This window comes from Anomalospiza imberbis, chromosome 6 (assembly GCF_031753505.1).
Source record: "Anomalospiza imberbis isolate Cuckoo-Finch-1a 21T00152 chromosome 6, ASM3175350v1, whole genome shotgun sequence".
In the NCBI taxonomy this organism is placed as follows: Eukaryota; Metazoa; Chordata; class Aves; order Passeriformes; family Viduidae; genus Anomalospiza; species Anomalospiza imberbis.
In genome coordinates this window covers 58,435,505-58,457,258 of record NC_089686.1, presented here as the reverse complement: position 1 = coordinate 58,457,258, position 21,754 = coordinate 58,435,505, and the positions used below count along the sequence as shown (strand labels likewise).

Genomic DNA, 21,754 nt, shown 5'->3' with positions numbered 1-21,754 from the left:
AAAGAAGTTTTAATGGCATTATAAAAACCAAAACAAAATAAGACAATAAAAACATCCAAAACAAAACCAAAAACCCACAGCCAACTGGTTGTTGAAATACTTCAATGCTTTTTATTTAATTTCTAAACATATTTTTGGAAAGGAAAGCAAAGAAAATGAATTAGACCATAGTTGGATTTTTTCTTTTTGTGTAAACACAAAAATTAATTTTCATATTCAGCGGTTCCTTGCTTTAAATTCTGCATCTTGCTTTAACTAGAAACATCAGCCTATCTGGTTTCTAGGTAGAGCACACACAGGGCTAAACCTTCCCCTACAGTAAGTTCTTCCAGCCCCTCCCAAAAACATGTGCCCACAATCCTTTTTCAAAGTCTACTCTAATTTAGATCTAATTTTCATTGAAGCTAATATATCATAAGCCCACTGCAATATGTACTGACATACATATGCTGAATTCTTGGCTTACAAAATCATTTTAAGATGCAAGAAGGACTTTTAAAAATTATTTTAAAAGAAATTGTATTTAATATTTGCTCATGACTCATCAATTGAAAAGAAAAAGCAATGTTACAGTAAGCAAGATCAGACAGTTTTATGATTAATGGGGTCAAAAAGTTAGAATTCATGTTCAAAACTTTGGTTACTCACGCTGAAACAATTAACTCTATCTATCGAGCATCAGCCCCCGAAAACCAATTCAAAATTTCATAAAGAAGAAATACTATGTTACCAAACACTTATTTTTGGTGCATGCTCCTTCCCTTCAAAAACAGAGCAACAGATTCCACCCATTTATCAAGAGATTCTCTGGGTGTAACTCTTCCAAAACAAATCTGTCTTTGAAGCATGTTAGAGTTAGATGTTAGACTTGCCCTAAGGGCTATTTTTTTCCTGCAAAAGCATCCGGTTTTCTGCTGTCCCAACTGAAAGTCCCCTTCCTCCTACTTGAGCTAATATTAGGATTTGAAAAATGAAAACAGAAGTCATTTGATTAACAAGGAATCTGCTGCTGAAACCTCCCGTGCGTTCATGACAACACCAGTTACAAAAGCTCCTGCCACTCGTATCGTAGCTCAGAGAAAAATCTTTCCTTTAAATTTATTTTGCTGCTAACTCGACTGAGTGCTCATGATAGCGAGCATCAAATGCACTGTAAGCAGCTCCTGGATTTTAATTAAGAGCATTCCACAGGAATAATGCTAACACGTGCTGAGTGATAAACATATAAGCACTAATACTGTTCTGTAAAGCCTTAAATTACACGCTCCACTGCGCTGGATTTAAATCCTAGAAGACACTGGCACCAATTGCTGGGATTACAACTTTCAATTAAACCTAGAACTAAATTACTGGATTTCAAACCATTTCTTTAATCCACACCTGTCTGCTAAGCCTTTCACCACGTTCACACTTAATAACCCTTAACATTTTTCATCGAGAAAGCTCAAAGGTTCTTCCAAATTGAATCCCCATCACTGGTCCACTTCACACATCTAGAAATTGAGGCACACAATAATTAAATATCCCAAACTAATGCAGGAACCTGTGCCATGGCCACTGCTTTTGAAAGAGGCACCTTGCTCCAAACTTGTTGATCAATCTCACTCCCACATGATCATCGTCTCTTGTGCAAGTACTCATGTGGCCTTATGGTAAATTATGCCAGGAAAGAGCTTCAGATTAAAACTGAGGGGTAAAAGGAATTACATGCATGTAAATGAACACAGGTAAGTCTGTAGCCATTATTTATGAGGTGCCCCTAGGTGGGCACCTTTCTAGACTTGGCAACAGAATGCTATATTGACGCAGCACAATGAAAGTCTAGAGTTGCCTTTGAAAACCTCAGTCATGTTCCCATCTAATTGAAAAGAGATAAAAGAAGAAAACAAAACCAAATTATTTTTTTTCCTCCTGATTCAGGACTGCTCTCTATTTTTAAAAGTAGTTAATTGCTTTTCTAAATAACGCTAAGGTTACTCAGACTAAATCTCATCAAGAAGCATTTAGCCAACATATGAATTTCATGTAGCAAAATACTCATATTTTCTTAAAACCTCATGCCCATACTCTTGTCCACACCACAGCTGAAGAGATTCATGGATGCTGTGCATGGTGGAAAACCATGACACTGGGGAGAGCTTTGCACCTGCATTTCCACACCTAGAATGCTGTACCCAATTCTGGGCCACAAAGGTGCTTAGTGACCTGGAGCATCTCTCGTGAGGATAAGAACCAAAGTCCCAAACCTCTGGTGCACTCAGAGATTCTTCAAATCAGAAATGTTGAGAATATTGAGAGAACTGGAGAACAGAAGGACAGAACAGGACAAAGAATCTGCTCAGCCATGCATACCCTCAACTACTCTCTACATGCACAGACATCAAATAACTAATTCAAATTAAAGAAATTTAAGCCACATGCATATACACAAATACCTCATTCCTTTCCTGTACTCCTACTAGATTCATTTAGTAGCCTGGTAAAAAGTAGTCTATTGAACAAATATGCTCTGGGCATAAGATCTGTCACAAATCAAAATGATTGAGAATGATTCTGTCTTTCACCTAATGTTTGATATATTTCTTTAGGTATACTGAAATCCTTGTACACACCAGGAAGGAAATGGCCTGAATATTTTGAGAAGTGTGAAGCTAGCATGTATCTATACTTCTGAGGAAAAAAATTATCCTCTCCTTTTTTGGTTGTCATTACAAAGTAGGTAGTTGTTTCCTGCAGATGAAATCCCTGAAACTGCACATTCTAGTCTGTACTCTGTAGTAACTGCTTTGAAAAAAAATAAAAATTCTTGGGTTGCAGCTTCTTGTGCAAAGGTTTCCATGTCAGTAACAACAATGTAGGTAACACTTTTAAAGCCTGATGAACTAGAAGACAAGGAAGACTCTGCTAAACACAAAATCCCTTACAGTGCCTGGATAAAACAACTGAAGAAAACTGCTGCAGCTGCTTGTACTGTCTCTAGGTTTTGGCATTCATTATTTAAGTTCAGTGGAAACTGTTCAGCCTTGAAGTAGACTGACTCATGCACTTTAACTTCCAATTTCCTGCAAACAATCCATTAGTTTTTGGCAAGTTTCATACTGCACAGTACTTCCCTGAAAAGGGCAGCTCCCAAACTCTTCTGATTTCAGCAGCGTTTTTTTCAGCTTAATGAAAGTAGAATTTGTACTCGTGCCCTTACAATACTGAGTGTGATCCCCACCTGAAGAGGTCTGACACACTTATCAAAGGTAGATGAATGACTTTGCTCAGAAAGGTTCTCTTAAATGTACTTGTTGGGACAAATCCTACTGGGCTGTACTATATGGGCATTTCTCAGAGTTTAGATATGTACTGTTAAGTTTTACCTGACAAGGAAAGCAAAAGAAATATTTTCATACTACCTACATGTCTCCCAGAAGTGCACTACCTAATCTTACACTTCTCTGCTTTTATAACAGCTGAACTGAGCTACTTGATAAATAAATGCCAATTCTGTCATTTGTAGCAACAATGGTTTTAAAATTTACCGTTCCCTTCAAATATTTTGTCCCCAAGTAGTATCTGAAGTATGTCAGTAACTCAGAATGGAAAATAACTGTGGTATCTCCATTGCCACCAGTTGGTAACTGTATATAAATGTGGTCTAGTAAGCAGGGACTAGTAAAATAATTCTTCTATCCCTAGGATGCAATTATTTCAAAATGAGAAAAGAGATGAAAGCATCAACATAAATACGTGTGCATACAGCTTTCAAAGTACTCAGTGGGATTCCAAATCTCCAGTTTAGCTGACACAGTAGAAGAGCTTTCCACAGTAAAATTAATTTTTTTTGCTCTGTGCACCTTGCAGAGTGTGGTGCTGGAATCTTACATTTATCAACATCCTAAAAAAGCTACAGTAAACAGCAGCACAGATCTTCTCACCTCAGCATATCAAATCTCCATCTACACAAGGCAATCATAAATAGGTTGCACAGTTCCATAGTTTTCATGTTCATTCAGGTCCTTGGCCCTCTCTCCTGGGACTGTCAGCAAGCACAATTTAATAACTGAGATGTGCAAAATTCTCCACTCTTTGTACGAACTGACCCCATCTCATCCAAGGGATTTCACTTCAGTGATAAAACCACAAAATGGGCAGTGGCCATCGTGGGAAACTCCATATGCAACAATCTAGGCAAGGTGGTCTAGTAGCAAAAAAAAGTTTACCAAATGTAGGAGCAAGCTCTAGAATGTTTTGAAAGGCTTGTTTTTAAGTATTTAAAAATACATTGCGACTACCAGTGGATTTTGCATATTGCAGGAACTTAATTGTCTATGGCTGAGGAACTTGAGCACCGAGATCTGCTATGTTATTTGGGTGTTCAAAAGACACCTACCAGCTCTACAGGTGCCTGCATTCCAGCTGGGAAAGTCCAACAGGCATTTAATTCCCTACTGCTGTACATGAACACAGGCATAAACCTGACTCAAAACAGCAGGTTTGAGTCCCAGGTTATTTCATCATTTCATTTATATCCAGCAGGTTATTTCCCAGCTTCCAGGTCATTTACCAGCAGGTTATATCCCAGCAGGTTATTTCCCAGCTTCCTTTCCCAAGCTAGACTGTGCACAGGTTATTTCCACTGTAAATAAGATACACAAAGATGGCAGACTAAAGTTGTAGTAATTATTACTTACTGCTGAGGGTACCCTATTTTCTGCAGAATTATGTGATGTTTCATAGGAACTCTAGGTTTTTATTATTTCTTGGTATTTTTCCCTTCCCTTCCCTATTTCTGTTTTTTTTAATAGACTCTCATTTCCCCACTTTTAAAAATGTGCAATTTCTTGCAGCTTTCCTTAAGGCCGTCTGATAGATCCATTCCCTCTTTGCACTACATTTCCCAGCCTTAGCAGAGAATGTGCCTGATTTAGTCCTTAAGCTCTGCCTACTCTGACATGATCCATGTATGCACCTCTTTGAGCCATGAATGGTTTCTTGACTTGCATCCTTGACTTGTCTCCTTGGACGCTCTTTGTTAGGTGGGGAATTAAGTGGTTTGTCAGACTGATCCCAAGTGCTTAGCATCTGAACAGTGAAGTTTTACTCCACTGAGTAAGAAAACAGTTCCCAGAACTTAATCTCTCTAGCCATGATAACTGCCTACATACAACTCTACTTCCCTGACAAAAGAACAAAATTTACAGACATTCTTATCTCCCTGGGATTTATTACTGGAACTGGAGACTGATGGTTTCAACTAGGGAAGCAAACGAGGCAGAGCTAGTAGGCCAGTCATCCAGGGGTTAAGCTAATTTGTTAGTGCCCTTGCTGTTTCTTGCTGTCAGCCACAGTGCATCCACTCTTTAAATTCTGAAAAGAACACCGACCTTTAATCTGTGGTATTAGTTCCTTTGACAAAATGGAAGATTATGTCTTTCTCCCACAAGCCTTCATGCGAAGCTTAGCCAGCTTCCATCTGGTCTGGCTAATTAAATGTAAGTTAACATTAAGTTAAGAGCCAGCTCCAGCCCACAGACCTTCTATTCTGCAACGGCAGATTTATTAATTGCCCGAACTATTTGAGTATTTAATACCAGTTTTTGATTACTTCTATTTTCTTTGCTCTCTCATTGAAAACAGGGAAATGTTTTTGAAGACATATTTGCATAATTTCAGTTCAGAAACACAAAACACCAAGATGTGCTACTAAGATTCTGAGCAGCCATAAAACACTGTCAGGTTTTTTTTCTTCCGTAGTTGACATGTTAATAAAGCACCATCATGACAGTGTGAAGGATCTGCCTATTATGCACAAGATGTGGAATCCCTGGAGCTGTACACTTTAAGCTGGCCCTGACCCACAATCTGGCCCTACATGTACTAAAACTACAGCCAGTTGTTGTATTCCTTATTCAGTCAAAACTTTCTTTGACCCTAATGGGCGTTCTGTCTGAATGAAGAACAAAGGGATTACATCTAATATGGGGAGCTAGTAATTAGAATCATGCCCACAGCTAACTTTCAATAAAATTAATTTGTAAAAATGAAAATACAAAGAATTTACAAAGTCAAAAGGGTGCTTTGCACTGTTTTAACATTAACTCTGTGTAGGTCTGGTACCTAATCTATTTCACTGTATTTAACATTAGATGTTAGAGAAGAAAACTATACACTTCAAGACTTTTAAAATAAATAATACAGAGAAGTTAGATTTATAACTTTTTTTAACACCTGACATTACTTTGAGAAAGACTTAAACATCTTAAACCTCTTAAAACCAAGCCTTCCTTCTTTGGGATAGAGTCAAAAGATCACATTAAGAAAGGTTGTTTTTTCATATCTCTAATAAATAGAATTCCTGCTGCTACTGTATGCAAAGCATAGTTAAAAATTCAAACCCCAGGAAATGTCTACCTAGTTCACATATAAAAACCAACCAACCAACAAAAGAAACCCAACCACTTAAAAGTTCACTTTCACATAAAAATCTAAACTGTATCAGGACACACATAAGAGAGTTAAAAAACCAACAAAAACTGTGAATGGCACAAAGCTGCCTAATGGAGCAAGACTAAACACAGAAATGAAGAGACCACTGCTTCCTTCCACTTCTTTGCCTGCAGAAGAGCACATGAGCAAATCAATTCACCTTTTCTGCCTCAGTTGCCCAAGCAGATGGTGCAGGGAGAACAAACATTTTTCCTTTTCTGATCTCACCTTAAAATTCTCAGGTGTTTCAGTCAGATGAAGATGTTCTATGTAAGGGCAGACTGTTAGCAGTTAATATTATGTCAGAAATAGCAATGGACATGCAATTTGCTTCTAAGAGACTCTGAAAACAAAAATGCTATTTTACAGAGTGCAAGACCAACAACAGACACAATGCATTTCTGATTGTCTGTTTATAATATGGGGCTTTCTTACCAACTTATTCCGTTCTCTCATCTACCCATTAAATTATAATGACCTGTTTCCAAAAAAACCCAAACAACCCCAAACAAAAACCCCAAAGCCCTTCTCATTAAGCGTTCATTCTCTGTCCTATCTTCTGCCTCGCTTACTTTACATTTGTGTTCTCACTGTGTACACCAACCCTGTTTATTTCGACAGCTTACCCTGGGAATGCTGTTCTGCACAGAATTGTTACCTTTTACTCGGGCAAAAGGAGAATGTCTGATAAAATCCACTGGGGGAACTCCTTCAAAAAGGAAATACAAGGCCCCAAATGCAATCTAAATGTACCGGTCTGACTCTAAGGCTAGACACAGCTTTCTGCTAAAGGCCATAAAGATTCAGTTCATTTTCAGAATACCAGGCGTGCACACAGGATCTGCTGAGCTCCACTCTGACACAGCAGCCGCCGATTCCTCTGGACTCATTCCTGGCACTTGGGCTGCTCACACCAGCTTTCCTCGTCAGCTGGAGCCACCTTGTGCCCTACAGAGCACCTGCACCCTCCGGTCTGCTGAGGAAAGACTGTGTTTACATGCTGGCATCTTCTGCACGAGACAACAACTGCTAAAAACCATTTATTCGGATTCTACAGAAACCATTTCGCTTGGGAGTAACCATATCAAATCGGTTAAAGATGATTTACTTGCGGGTAACTATTTCAAGTCAGTTAAAAATGAACAAGATAATAAAGCTGCAAATCAATTGGATGCTGATTATTTTTTTTTCCCATTCAACCCACCACTGCAGTAAGGATTTACGAGTTATGCAAGACACTAAGTCACTTGGAACACTCGTGGTATAATCAGGAACACCACCACTATTTTCCAGTGCATTACATGTCCTTATGTATGACTGAGAATTTTAACAAAGCAGTGACAAGAATGCGAGACCACGAGCTGCTCTGCTGCGAGTTTTACTTTGCAGTCAAACAGCAAAGTCTCTTCCTCTGCAGTAATGAATTTGAGTGCACAGCATAAGAATGTTCAGAAGTGCTGCAATTCAGATTTGGCCTCTAGCCATAAAATTCTAATGCAGCTTTCAAACATGCCTAAAGTCACAGTTGAATTTTTTTGGTCTCATTATAAAATAGGGATCACATGAATCAAATAGGTCTGGACAAACTTCCAGAGGCTACTGGGGCAAATTGTGACTTGGGGCCAAATCTGCCATATTCCTGTTCTTTTATTCTGACAGGATCAATATCAAATGTGTTGAGGATAGGAGGGTACTGAGCCAATAGCTATCTCCCTTCCTTCTCAAAGCAAGAGTGATGTTCTTTATTCCAAGTGGGTAGGACAGATGTGATCGCACCTTCTAATAAAATTAATACTTATCATTTAAACACATGAGACCTGACATTTCCTCTTAAACCTGAAAGCATAGGCCACAAAAAACCCCAAACAAACCACAAAATCCAAACCCCTGAACTACACAGTTACAACAAAAAGTGTTCTGACCTTTTACCATTCTTCTTCTTCATGCACTCTGACGACAAGTTAGGCATATCATCTTTTGAATTCAGCTCTGCAATACATTATACTGCATTTACCCTGAGCACTCTGACATTATCATTATCTTCTTTTGTGCCCAACAGCAACTGCAGCTCCTATAATGCCATTATTGTAATTAAGAACAATCTGAACCATTGACAGCATTGCCTCGTTTGCTCTAGAATCCCCAGTGCATTAGTGTTCTTCTAAACCAATATTTCACTATTAATAGTTTGCTACTTTAGAACTGCCTACGGTTAAAAAGAAGAAAAAAATTAGGCCTCAGCCTAACTCGGTGGCCAAAGAAAAAACCTGCTAAGAAAAAAAAAAATGAAAGGCTCTACTGGCAAACTGTTACACTTTTCTTTACACATGTTGAAAATGGATTCACACCCTGCCAACCTATTCAGGCCGTTACCCAGGTGAGGAAGCTTATTTTGGCTTGCTTCAAAAGGACCACCTGTACAGACACAAAAGAAAACATATCTTCTCCCTCCAAAGTCTAAACTCTAAATGTACTCTGTCTAAACTCTCCCTTTCATTAATCCAGCTCACAGTTGGATAAGTAGGGCATGGCAATTCAGGCATTCTTGTCTGGGAAATTCTGACCTTAACTCCCTGCCCTGCAGCACACATGCTCTGCAGGCTGCCTGCACCCTGTCCATGTGTTTGCTGAGGGTGATACCTGCCCGTCCCTGGGCCAGGAAGGTGCCCAGCCATAGCCCTGTAATCAACTAACTTCCACTACTGTAATTCCAGGGAAACCATGAAGCGTGGGCTAAAGAACTGCAGGTGCAATGGCAAGACAGCACCGCCACATTAACATGCACCTCTTAGAACCCAGAAAGCCCAGAAATGGCCCCATCATCAGAAGCAACTACAATTTTCCCTCTGCAGTAAATGAGAAACTGGAATGCTAAATTCTACCAGAAAAGAACCCAGCAATCATTACCTGCATGCTGTCTGAAAAGGGACCATTGCTGGTAACGTGGAGTTATAGGTATTTTTAGTAGATGGGAATGTGGGAAAGCACCGTATGAAAATGATCAAATAAACATGGCTAGTGGAAAAGAGCTATTACTCCCAAGGAGATTTAGATAGATGTGGTGGCAGACTTTTTCTTCTTGTGAACACATATTCCATTAAAAAATTATCAATCTTATGTTAAAGGAATATTCAGGAAATTATAATGTTTAGGTTACATTTGGAATTTTTTATTCTTTCAAAGCTTTTGCAGTGTGAGATTGTATTTTTATGTCTGGGAAATCACTACTGGGCTGGAGCTGCTTCTCTCTCCACCAAACCCTTCAATCTCTGTCCAGAGCTTCTGATGGAGAACAGTGTTCACTGACAATTTTTGCCCCCCCTCTCCTCCTAAAGTCCCTTTTCCCAAGTGGGATTTCATAGGTTTCACTATGAATAAAGGCTAATATCACCCATCACTGGGTCAGTGCCACAGATTGCTCTACCACTCCACTGGAAGGGCAAACAGGAGCAGCTCTATGCTAAGCAAGAATCGGAGAAGCCAGAGGGACTTAACCATAACTGCAGCTACCAAGAATGACTCACAGAAATTCCTATTCCAGGTGTTTTCTTTCACAAAAATTATTATCCAAGAAAAAGTAACATTGTCAACACTGTGTGCTGCTTGACACAAAGATCAGTAAGAAGTCAGGAAGAGAAGTGCAAAGATTAAAAGGAAAGCAGTATCGCTAAGTCAGGACCCACGTGCTCTCTAATTTTGTATTAAATCCACATATATGATCAGAACATTTCACAGCACTACATGCAATTACTTCCCATGGACTGCTACAAAACTAAAAGGAAACCAGAGCATTTGGGAGACTGTAAAGCCTTGTTATTTCATCCTGCAATTCTTTGATATTTTCAGAAAGATCACTGCTTGATGAACAGTGGCACAGTCTAGAGCCAGGTGCAGGATTTGGGTGAACAGATGGTGGCTAATCTTCCTAATACAGCTCTGCCAGCACAACTCATTCTTGACCAGTCACATCCCTGGGTTTTTTCTGGCCCTTGGTTTTCTCTGGCCTGAGCACAGCTTTTCAAGGGGTAGTTGCAGAGTAGACTAAGGATTCACAAAAGGCTATTGATCTGATTTTGCTTTTGGTCCAAGACATCTTTTGTTTGTATTTCAGTTTGGTCACTAAAGTGAATTAACTCTCTGGGGCACTCAACACACATACACACCCAATTCCAACAGGGACAAGGGTATTCAAGCCAAATAACGTTATCTACTAGTAAGTATTAGCACACCAAGCAGAAAATGCATGATGATACATGTGGAGAGCAAGGCTTTGCTACTCAGTGCTCCAACTACAGCCACACACACAAGAGCAGCACAGGAACTACCATGAGCTGGAGAAGGCACACAGAACACACAGAGAGCAAGCTATGCCTTCAGCCCCAGCCCAGCCCCACATTTGGAAGAGCTGCAAGTGAAAATGTGAAGCACTGCAAAATGGCCTGCCTTGCAGCTCATCCTCTCTCAAGCAAAATGGCATAATGCTGCTTCCAGCACAGCGCTGACTGCACCACCTGCAGCGTCAACTGGCCTTTCAGGATGTCTTCTTTTGGGGTTGGCTGCAGTTTAGCTGATAAAACAGCTTATTGTTAGGGATACAACAACAACTGTATTTGAATAGGAACTGGTGTGGGGAGGAAAAGGAGCAGGACAGAAGCAGTAGGTGGAAAAGCAACACAATTTTAGGTACACCTCAACCTCTGATTTTCTAAAGTTTCACTTCACAAAAAACTGTGTCCCTGGAACTGCTGATTTCACCCACAGCAACAAGAGCATTTTGCTCGAAAAGACTGCAGAACTCTGGATTAAGTTATTAGGAAGCATTTGATCTCGGATACAGTGACATAACAAACAAACTGGACTGTCCTTATCTTAATCTCCGTGAGAAAGGCAGAGGCCAGTATGAGACTTTGTTCTGCAGGGAGGGCATCATTTAATGGTTGTGAAAGGAAATAAAGAAAGAGAATAAAAATTAGGATACATCCAAGAGATTCTGTCCAAGGGAGACTTCCAGAAGCTCAGACCTGTACTTACAGGAAGCTGTCTTTAAGATGAGGGGTTTCAGGAGATGTAAAGCCTACAAGCAGTAATCAAATCCAGTGAGAACTTTTCTCTTGGCCAGTCTTGGCCTCTAGGTCTTCTCTTACCTTCAGGGCAGATTCCTTTAAATGCTACAGGAAACATTACAGTTCTAAAACTCCAGATTCTCTTGACAGCTCACTCACTTCACTGAGGATGAAAACTTTATCCTCAGTTGAGTACCTCATATTTATTCTACGGCATTACTTGATTATACCCACCTTCACTCTGCAAACTGGATATATGTTTTTATGAGGATGATCTAAGGGAATGCGTGTTTTAAATCTGGAGATGTAAAGGAAAAATTAGCACTGAAACAAAAGTGCATCAATCTGAGTTGGTCCCTAGCTGTTTTTATTGTGTTGGTTTTTTTTCTTTCCCATGGCTCCATCCTGTAATCTGAAAGCACTGGAGGCTCTTCAACCAGTTGTTCAATGTATGTTTATTTTTAGCTGAAACCTCAGCTCAGATGATGAAGGAATTATTTAAATGGGAAAAAGTCAGGAAATAAAAGGCATACATCTGCAGCAGCTGACCTGCCCATGTAATTTAGGCTGCTTTTGCAAGTCAAATGCAAAGATGGAGTCCAGTGGCTCTGCTGCCCTCATGCAGGTAGTCAGAGAACAGTAGAATTCATGGCTGTTTTGGGTCTGAATAGAAGATCAAAGCCCAGGGCCCTGGTACCTGGCAGAAATGCCTTCTTTACAATACTGACAGGGAAAGGCAAACCAACAGAATTTGGTATAAGCTTCATAACAGCTTCATAATCCTAACAGATGACACAAGAGGTATTTTATGATTTCTGAACACAAGATGTCTCTGATGACCTACGTGATTCACATGTGGGCCACTGGAGACCCAGACTCACTTTTAGCCCCCACGCCCCGTTCCTTTTAAAAAACATTTCTGGCATCCAAAACACCTCAGAGGAGTAAGTTTCAGAAAATAATCATGCACAGCCTGGCTCTATGTTCCCTTCAGACACATCCCCTCACTGCATGCATGACTCCTCCTGCCTCCAGTGAGCCACCACCACGGGCTCCTTTGCCTCCTCTCTGGCTCACAGGAGGTTGGCACTGCCGTGCTTTGTCAATCTCAACACTGCCAGCACAATCCCACACCTGTGTGATCTAACCCCTCTGCACCTGCTGGGACGCACTCTCATAAAGCAGGCATGCACACACTCAGCTCTACCATGATAGCATAACTCTGGATATGCACTCAATAATCTGTCTGGCAAAAAAGCTGGCACCTGGGACTCACATGTTCCTGCAGATTTGAGTTGTATGTGAAACACGTGGACCGAGCATAACCAGACTGGGCCCTGCACAAATATTTGTTTGAAATAAGGAAATTTAAGAATAATTTTAGGATTATCTTTTACTTTTGAGATTCAGAAACGCATTGACAATATTTTCATGCCTTTCCCTGAACCAACTGGAGCCAGAGGCTATTAAAAAAGGGGGGATAAAGAAAGCTCCATGCAGGCAGAGCCCGGCTGGACAGATGCTGAACAGCCCAAAGCAGGGCAGAGCTGCCATCCACATTCCTCCCTGGGAGCTGCATCTGCAGGGCCATCACCATCCCAGCCCAAGCAACAGGAGGATGTTCAACTTTCAGAGGCAATGCTCTTCCTTTCCACCGAGCAATCCCTTCCACCACCACAGATATGCCCTGACAATTCGGCTTCAAAGCACAGGAACAACACCCCGGTGCTGTCCTCTCCTCCTGCACGTGTGCTCAGAAGGCATGAAGCAGTGAAGTGACAACAAACAAAGCAAGTGGACCCCCCCTCTATTTTTCTGTTTGTCCTCGTTCCTTCCACAGAACCGAAGTATTTTATCTGCTTAAGAGAACTCGCTCCAAGGCAATAATTCCTCCAGCGGTGATGCTAACAGGTTTTGCCCGGCATCACCAGGGACACGGAAATGTGCGGCACAAAATACAGGGAAAAGATTCTGAGCACATTCCAATTCCTGCGCAGTGAGGTTGGTGGAGAAACGCGTTCATGTCAGACAGCAAAACCAGCTGCTCAGCCACTCTGATGGCACTAGAAGGCCTAGGTGTGATGTGCTGATATGCACAGTGAAAGGCAGAATGTGAGAAGCACTGATAAGAGTGACAATAAAGCCTTTCCCACGTCTTCCTTTTCACAGGAGACAACACATGCCATCCTCTAAACACCGGTATGAAATTAGCACCCAGTGGTTCATTTTCATCATTCATGCCACACATTAGCAAATACCATGGTAGGACACAGATCAGTTCTTCCAGCTCCTGCTTTTAAATACAGCATCAGGGAAGAGCAGAGAAAAAGAAAAGCCTGCAGAGTGTCTCAGCCAACCTAGAATCTCTCGCACAAGAAACAGACAAGCACAAACATCTACTGACACAAAAACTAGTCATTTGCAGTTGTTGTGCAGTAAGTTGCAGAAACAGGTCCAAAGAAAATGAGTCTAGAAAAATCTAGCAGAACGCTTCTTCTACACCAAGAAATAAATTTATTTCCACTGGAAAAGGCCCAGAGCAAGACCACGGCATGATCTTTCTGTCAGTGAGCCACACAGCAAAGCGTTTTACTCATGGATTGCAGAAAGACAAACATTTTACATAAAACACCTGAAAAGCTTTCATCAGCCTACATTTACTCTTACTTTGTAATCTTAGATTTTTCTGATTTCATATTATACCATAAAATACAAGAAGTAAAGATTAAGAAAGTTAAGGTTACTATCGAAAAGCACCAGAATTTACAATATTTTACACTATTAATATACTCTTCCCTGAGGCACACAGAGAGGCACACTGTGACCCCACATACCAAAATTAAATCAAAACAAGACAAACACAAAAAGAAGAAATATCGTCAGTGGAGGATAGCAGAAAATTCATTCTTTCTCCTGCCCATCAACCCCAAATAAACCAGGCAGAAGAGCAGTCAAATTACTGAAATTGATGTCAAATCAATTGGAAAACTGACTGAGCCTGTACAATTGCTCTCCACCAAATTCACAGGTTCAAGCTGTCTGTTTCCCATCTGCTCCTCTGCAATTTAAGCAATTCTGAAATTCACTCTCTGTACCCAGACGTGTCACAGATTTATCAGCATGTCAGGGGCCAATTCTTTACATTCTCCACTAAGGCAAGCTATTTGGGGAGGAAATTTTCTGTGTTTGTAATTGCCAGGCCAGGAAAATTCGAGGACAATCACACATGACCTTACTAAATCCACCATGAAAAAATCATTAGATAACACAACCCTCCCCCCCCCATCTTTTAAAAAAAGGCCATTTTGTTATCCTCTTACACGTGTTTAAAGACATGTTTAGTACACAGTACAGAATACTATAACAAGCTTACAAAAAATCTAATTTGTGGGGTTTTTTTGCTCATATGATGAGCTCTGTCATGTATCTGAACTCCTGATAGATAAGGACTGGGATCCTTCACTAGCATATATGGGGTAGCCAGTCTTTAAATCCCTTTCAGCAATGAAGGGGATAGAACCTTATTAAAAACCACAAATAACTTCTGCATACCGCAGTTCAGTTTGCAGACAGGCTGTCAAGTATTCCAGTCTTTGTTCACAATTCTCTCAGTGCCTAAAAAGCTAATTTAATTAATTCCAAACATACTTAATAATTTGTAATTTTGCTACCTCAACAGAATGTATGCTCCATTTAAAGATGCAGCTGCAGATGCTCTCACAGGGAAGACCAAAGTACAGTGTTCTCATCCTTGAATTACACCACTGGTGATGTTATAAATGAAAACCAGACTACAGCTCTACGTGACAGACAACAACATAAACAAATCGGAGCTCCAAATTCCAGATTTTATCAAATACTCCCTAATATTTAATGGCAATGTATTTTCCATATTAACATATGTCTTATGGTATGACTAATCCCTGCTCACATCATGTGTGATATCTCAAGTATCTCAGGTTACTCTCTTTGTTTTGGTCAATAACTTGTTCTCTGATATTAGAGAATTAATTTCACTTGTCTAGACTTCCCTCACCTCTTCCACTGGTGGACCTCTTACTATTGCCAAGAACTTTGAAATGCATAAGCAAAGGTTTGCTATATATTTTATATGTATATTTATGCATATAAATTAATGCCAATACAGAAATTGCATTTTATGTTTTATCATAAACTATTTTTGCCACACCTAAAACTACATAAACTTTACTCTCTTCATAAATAATCTGCATTACTCTTCATCATAAAGTCACTTCAGATCCTAAAGGTTTTCATTTGATGAAGCATTTTGGCACTGGCTCTGTTGTTGCAATATACAAAAATGTAGTTTTGACAATTATCAGAACACCTGTTGATGACAACAGTTAACTACATATACAGCAGAGATGGTACTAAAGTGTAACCAGCATAGTCCCTACAAGAGATAAAACATTTTTGCACTATTAAAAACCACCAGTTCTTAGACCTTGTGGTAAAACACTGGAGGAAATCAGTATGCTTCTGTCCTCTATGCAACAGCAAAATTTACACCAACTGAAAGACATGGAAATTTTCAGTTGTCCCTCATTTATCCTGACTTATTCTGAATATTTTCCTACACATCCTGTATGTAAGCTGTTGAATAACCACTTGCACTTCTATGACCAAGACCCACCTCCGTAGGAAACCTGCCATAGGTTGGTTAAAGCAGGAAAAAAAACCACCAAAGCTCAGATCCTAGACGAACAAGTAATCTGACCTCTGAAATTCCTAGCTAGGCTTCAAAAACACCTGGAGCCCCACAAAAAAAAAAATCAGCACAACTTAAGATGAAACCTACATGGGCCACAGCCAGCAAGAACAATGCTCATTAATAGTTTGCAAACTTGTATTTCTTTTTAGTAGAGAAAAAACTAGGAAGTAAGAAAGAGGACAGGCTTCACAGTAAGGCTGAAGCCACTTGAATGTGTTAAAACCCAAAAATCAATAAACAGAAAGATAAGATGGCATACTATCAATTTCACATCTATATATGCTTCCACCAGAGAAATGTGGAAATTAACAGACAAATACACAGCCAAGTAAAAAAGATAGTGAGGTGAATTTAAGACAATACATTTTTGTCCATCAGCAAATAACAGTCCTTACAAAGTTAATAAAAAAATCCCAGCTCTCTAAACCAGTTATTTTTAGATAGATCTTGGAAAATTGGGAAACACAAAAGACATGGACAACGCAGTTTCAGAATTTCTAAAGCACAGACAATGATAATGAATTGGCAGGTGCAGGTTTTAATCAATGCATGTACTACATTAATGAGAAGAAGTATCATTTCACAGGAGAGATCTTTTTGTAAGATTACAAGATGGTGGATAAAAGCAATTGCTGCCTCTAATGGTTTGCTGGAGATTTGTGACTTCAGATATCTGTCACTAAGGAAAAAAGCATTTAATAGTAAAAACAGTACTAACAACAATATAATGGACGTACTCAAACGACCACAAATAGGCTTACTTAAAGATCTCTAAACATACCTACAACATGGACTCATCAAGGAAGACTGTTGCTAGTTCAGTGTTGCTAAGTCATGAATACTCTAACAGAATAATTTTTAAAAGAAGGTAATTAATGGAGTTGTCATTCTTTACTGTTTCATCAACATCTGGTCCATCTGCAATGACCAGAAAAAGCCAAATAATGTGCGCACAATCGTGCAACATGGATTTAATTGAAAAGCAAGACCGTACACCACAGAAAGATGACGTGATAGTTACAGAATGAGGAGCTGTGTCCCAAGTTGTGTCATCCTTGTCCACAGCACTGGCGCTGCTCTGAAACACTGTGTGTCACGCTTCAGCGCCCATGTGCACATGAGGAGCAAGGGGCTGCTAAGCCTCGCACCCTTCTTCACACTCGCAAGCAATGAATTTTGCTTGGAAAACTTGGTTTTGAAGTGACTGTTACGTTGTCTCTATTTGCATCGTATTTAAATTAAGTTCAGCTGCGCAAACGATGGGTGAGCAAGGTTAAATTCCAATTCTCTCTCTCATGGGATTTCATACAGGAAAATTCAGCGGGGGCGTGGGTATTAATTCACAAGCACGGACAAAGAACCAGACTGTTGTACACGCTCGGCGCTCTGCAAAGGCTCGCTGTGGCGAGGCAAGTCTCTTGCTTAGCACAAGGATAAACTGCATTCCGAGCGGCTGAGGAGCGGCCGCTGCTATCGAACCCCTTTCAGCGGCGAGCATTACGGCAGAGCGCTGCGTGCTGGCCACACCGCACACCAACACACCGCGTCTCGGCTCGCACGGGGCTACAGCACCGCGTTTCGGGCGTCCGCAGCCCCAGCTGCGGCGGCGAATCCTGCCGGGGGAAAAACAATCCCCGTGCGCTCCGGGCCTGCGGGGCCCGCCGGCCGCCCGGCCCGCGGCGGGCAGCGCTCCCTTCCTCCCTTCGTTCCTTCCTTCCCTGGCCGGGCCCGTACACGGACCGCGGGAGCGGCCCCGCACGCAGACACTGCACACGGACCGCGGGAGCGGCCCCGCACGCAGGCACTGCACACGGACCGCGGGAGCGGCCCCGCACGGAAGGCCCGGGAGCGGCCCCGGGAGCGGCCCCGGGAGCGGCCCCGGGAGCGGCCCCGGGAGCGGCCCCGGGAGCGGCCCCGGGAGCGGCCCCGGAGCGGCCCCGGGAGCGGCCCCGGGAGCGGCCCCCGCGCGGTGCCGGCGGAGCGGCGGGGCCGGGGCGGCTCCTCCCTCGCCGCTTGCCTGCCCACCCCACCCCGCACGTCTTTCCCCGCCAGCCCCTTCCTCCCGCTCCCCAGAGCCTTTTGCTCTACCCCTGTCTCCTCCCTCTCCCCCCCCCCCCCCCCCACCATAGTAAGGTAACTCCCAGGAAATATGCAAACCTGTTAATTTTTACCTTCTTTGGCTTTTTTCCTCCTGGCCAGCGTGCCGCCGAGCTTGCCCAGGAAGGAGTCATCCTTCTTTCTGGAGGGGGGAGATTTCGGGGTGGGGGACTTGGGGGAAGAAGGGGACTTCTGCGGGGACGTTGCCATGCTGGGCCGGCCGCCGCCGGCGCTGCGGGACGGAGCAGACGGCTCCGAGGCCCCGGTGCCGTGGGAGGCTGTTCCCGGCTCTGAACGGAAGCGGAATTATTTCAAGCATTTGAGGCAGCTCCTGCTCCGCTCTCCCGGCTCTCCCGCTCCTTCCCTCCCTCCTCCCGCCCTCCCGCCCGCCGGGGAGGGCCCGCTCGCCAAGCACGGCTCCCGGTGGCCCCGGGTGCTGCGGGAGCCGCGCTCCGCTCCCTGCTGGGGCACACTCGGCGTTTGGGGGGCCCGGCTGGACCCGGGGCAGCGCCTCGCCCCCTGCTCCATCCCCCACCCTTGCGGAGGAGCCGGGCACGTCTGGGGCTGGGGGGCTAGGTGACCCAGGGTGGGTGACCACGCGGGAGGGTGCCAGCTAGCGTGCCGAAAGGTAAAGGTAGACAGGGGCACAGTGCTAGGGCTCACACCGCTCAGGTCATCCTCAACTGCCCCAAGGTGAAGGGCCTGAAGGATAGGAGGGTCACAGCTGCCAGCAGATGTTTCTACATTCTGTGCTCAGCACGGATAAAAAAACAGAATCACGGTCGGGGTTGCAAGGGGTCTTAAAGATAATCTGGTTTCCAACACAGTGCCATGGGCAGGGACACCTTCAGTTAGACTTGATTGTTCAAAGCTCCATTTAACCTGGCCTTGAACACTTCCAGGGATGGAATGTCCAGGGCCTCTCTGGAGAGCTTGTTCCAGAGCCTCACCACCCTCCCAACAAAGAGTTTCTTCTTAATATCTTGTCTAAACGTACACTTCTTCAGCTTAAGGCTATTTCTCCTTTTTTTGTCACTACCTGCCCTTGCAAGAAGTCCCTCTCCAGCTGTCCTTGTAACCCCATTTAGGTACTGGAAGCTAGGTCTCCCTGAAGCATTCTCCAGGCTGAACAACCCCAACTTTCTCAACCTGTGTTCATGGGAGAGGTGCTCCAGCCCTCTAAGCACCTTGGTGGCCTCCTCTGGAGATGCTCTATCAAGTTCATCTCTCCTGTGCTGGAGGCCCCAGATCTGGACACACAAAAGAACTTAGGAAGTAATAAAGAGTCACTAAATAGCTTCCTGCAAGTTAAAGTTCAAGCTTACCACATACATTTCAGTCTGGATAAAATTTTGGAAAGCTCTTCTGCCTGCAGTTTTCAGCTGTGTCTGTGGTGGGAAGCAGTGGGCATCATCATATCCACTTCTACAAAACAAAACATCTGTTGTGGTCAGACTAGTATAAAAAGCCTGTGGAAAGAAAGGTGACTTAACATGATAGATTGCCTGTACCAACCCTGCTTTGATTTGCAGATGAGCAGCTTATGGGAGGTTTATAACAGATAATTTGCTGTGACTGGTTCAGGAGGCATCCAGGAGTGGAACAGCATTAATGTCATCTGGATGCACTACTTTCACTTACCACTTAATCACTTGATTAACTATTCAGGCAAAAAGCCACACACACTTCATGCAAATATCTAGCTATCCATTAGGCATAATAAGTGAAATGAAATTACCATGAGGATATTTCTAAATCAGCTAATAATTGTTATGTTTTTACAAGCTGGTAACATTGGTTAGCTGATGAGGGGTAGACATCAATGTCTATTTGTTGCATGCAGTTAGTATGTGCCCTGGAAAAAAACTCTGTTAATCTATCCTGCCATCAGTTATAAGCAGGAATGAGCCCAAGCCTTAGCACAATCCTTCCCTTAATTTGCTCTCTGGTTCTAGCACCAGTTATTGTCTCAGGCCTCTTGTCTGCAAATTTCAGCCTGAATTTCACACATTATTCTCCTTATACAGAAGTGCTGCTTATACAGTGTATGTATCATTTTTAAGAACATAATGCAAGTTTCAAAAGGAGAAATACACACATTAAGCACTTTTAAAAATATGCCTGTGGCATTTACAAACAGAGCAGTGACCCAGCTGAATCTCCATTTGGAGCCAAATGACTATACATGGATGTCAATATAGGATTTTGTGGGCACAGCAGAAGAGAGACCATTTTGGTAAGCACAAGTGCTCTTGCCTTTGTACCCTTGTGTTTGTGGTAAATAGAGAAGGAACAAGCCGGATACCTCACAAAGAGCAGAGGGTGCTGGGCTGTGCAGTACAGGGTAGTCAGAATTCAACATGCATTTGCCAACTCCCTCACAAAACTCTTGAAAACACAGAGACTTTCCTATTTCTCAGCACTCAGTATATGTAAATTAATGATAAATACAGTATTACTTATTTAATTGCCTCGTGAACTATGGGAGTTTGACATCACAAGGGGGAAAAAATGAAATGAAACAATGTGTTTGAGATGAACTTTATCACATCTGGAAACTCAAATACCGTGTGCTTTAAGTAATGATGCTAAAGCAACAGGCAGACCCTAAGCTTACAGTTTTGATTTTGGGATTTCTTTCAGGATTTATGTGCAGTTCATTGTGTGTAACATTACTGCAGTATTTTTCCAGCTGTGATATTTCGCTTTGAGGATAGCTACAACATTTTCCCCCTGTATCTTATATTTAGAATTATATAGGCTACCTTTTTTTTTTCTTGTTATGTGGGAATATATGTTAACATATAGCCTTAAATTAATACTGCATTCATCACAATAAGTTTTATAGATATACATAAGATCTAAGTCATGGCCTTAAATGAATATTGCATTCATCACAAAAGGCTTTATAGGTATTCACAAGGTCTGAGTTATGGCAGCTATGGGGGTGGAGTTTGCTCTGCTCTGTATTTGACAACAGAATACTTCCAGGATCATGCTCCACGAGCCCAGCACAGGACACAGCAGTGAGCAGGCTGCTGTTCAGGCTGGCCCTGCTGCACCTGGCATAGAGAAATGTGAAGCAGACCATGAGAACTCTCACCACGCTCCCTGTCAGCGCCTTGTTCAGCCAGATAAGCCAAACATTACATCAAATTAATTGTATCCTGCTCACATATGTACTTTTGCCAGGCAATAAAAGGTGGCTAAGTCCCTTCCCCTCCACCCTTCAAATAATTCTTATTCACCTGCATATCTGTCCATGCACAGCTGGTTTTTATTTCTTTTAATATGAGACTCAGAATGCTCAGGAGCAGAGTTTTACTTTCCCAATGAAACAGAAAAAGCAAGGTGTACAATATCCCAACCATGGCCTAGGCTAGCAAGA

The 21,754-nt window shown here is 42.2% G+C and overlaps 1 protein-coding gene across 2 annotated transcripts in view; it reads right to left on the bottom strand.

The window, feature by feature from the left end:
- The window catches only part of PARVA (parvin alpha), a 63,135-nt gene extending 44,407 nt beyond the window's left edge, over nt 1-18,728 (bottom strand). The window contains exon 1 of one of the 2 annotated variants that reach the window (XM_068194660.1): nt 18,441-18,728. In XM_068194660.1, the coding sequence (XP_068050761.1) occupies nt 18,441-18,576 (136 nt within the window). In that variant the 5' untranslated portion in view covers nt 18,577-18,728. Of the gene's footprint in view, nt 1-6,702; nt 6,785-18,440 lie in introns of those variants that run through there. The other variant, XM_068194662.1, reaches the window with a different exon arrangement.
- Nucleotides 18,729-21,754: the final 3,026 nt, after the last annotated feature.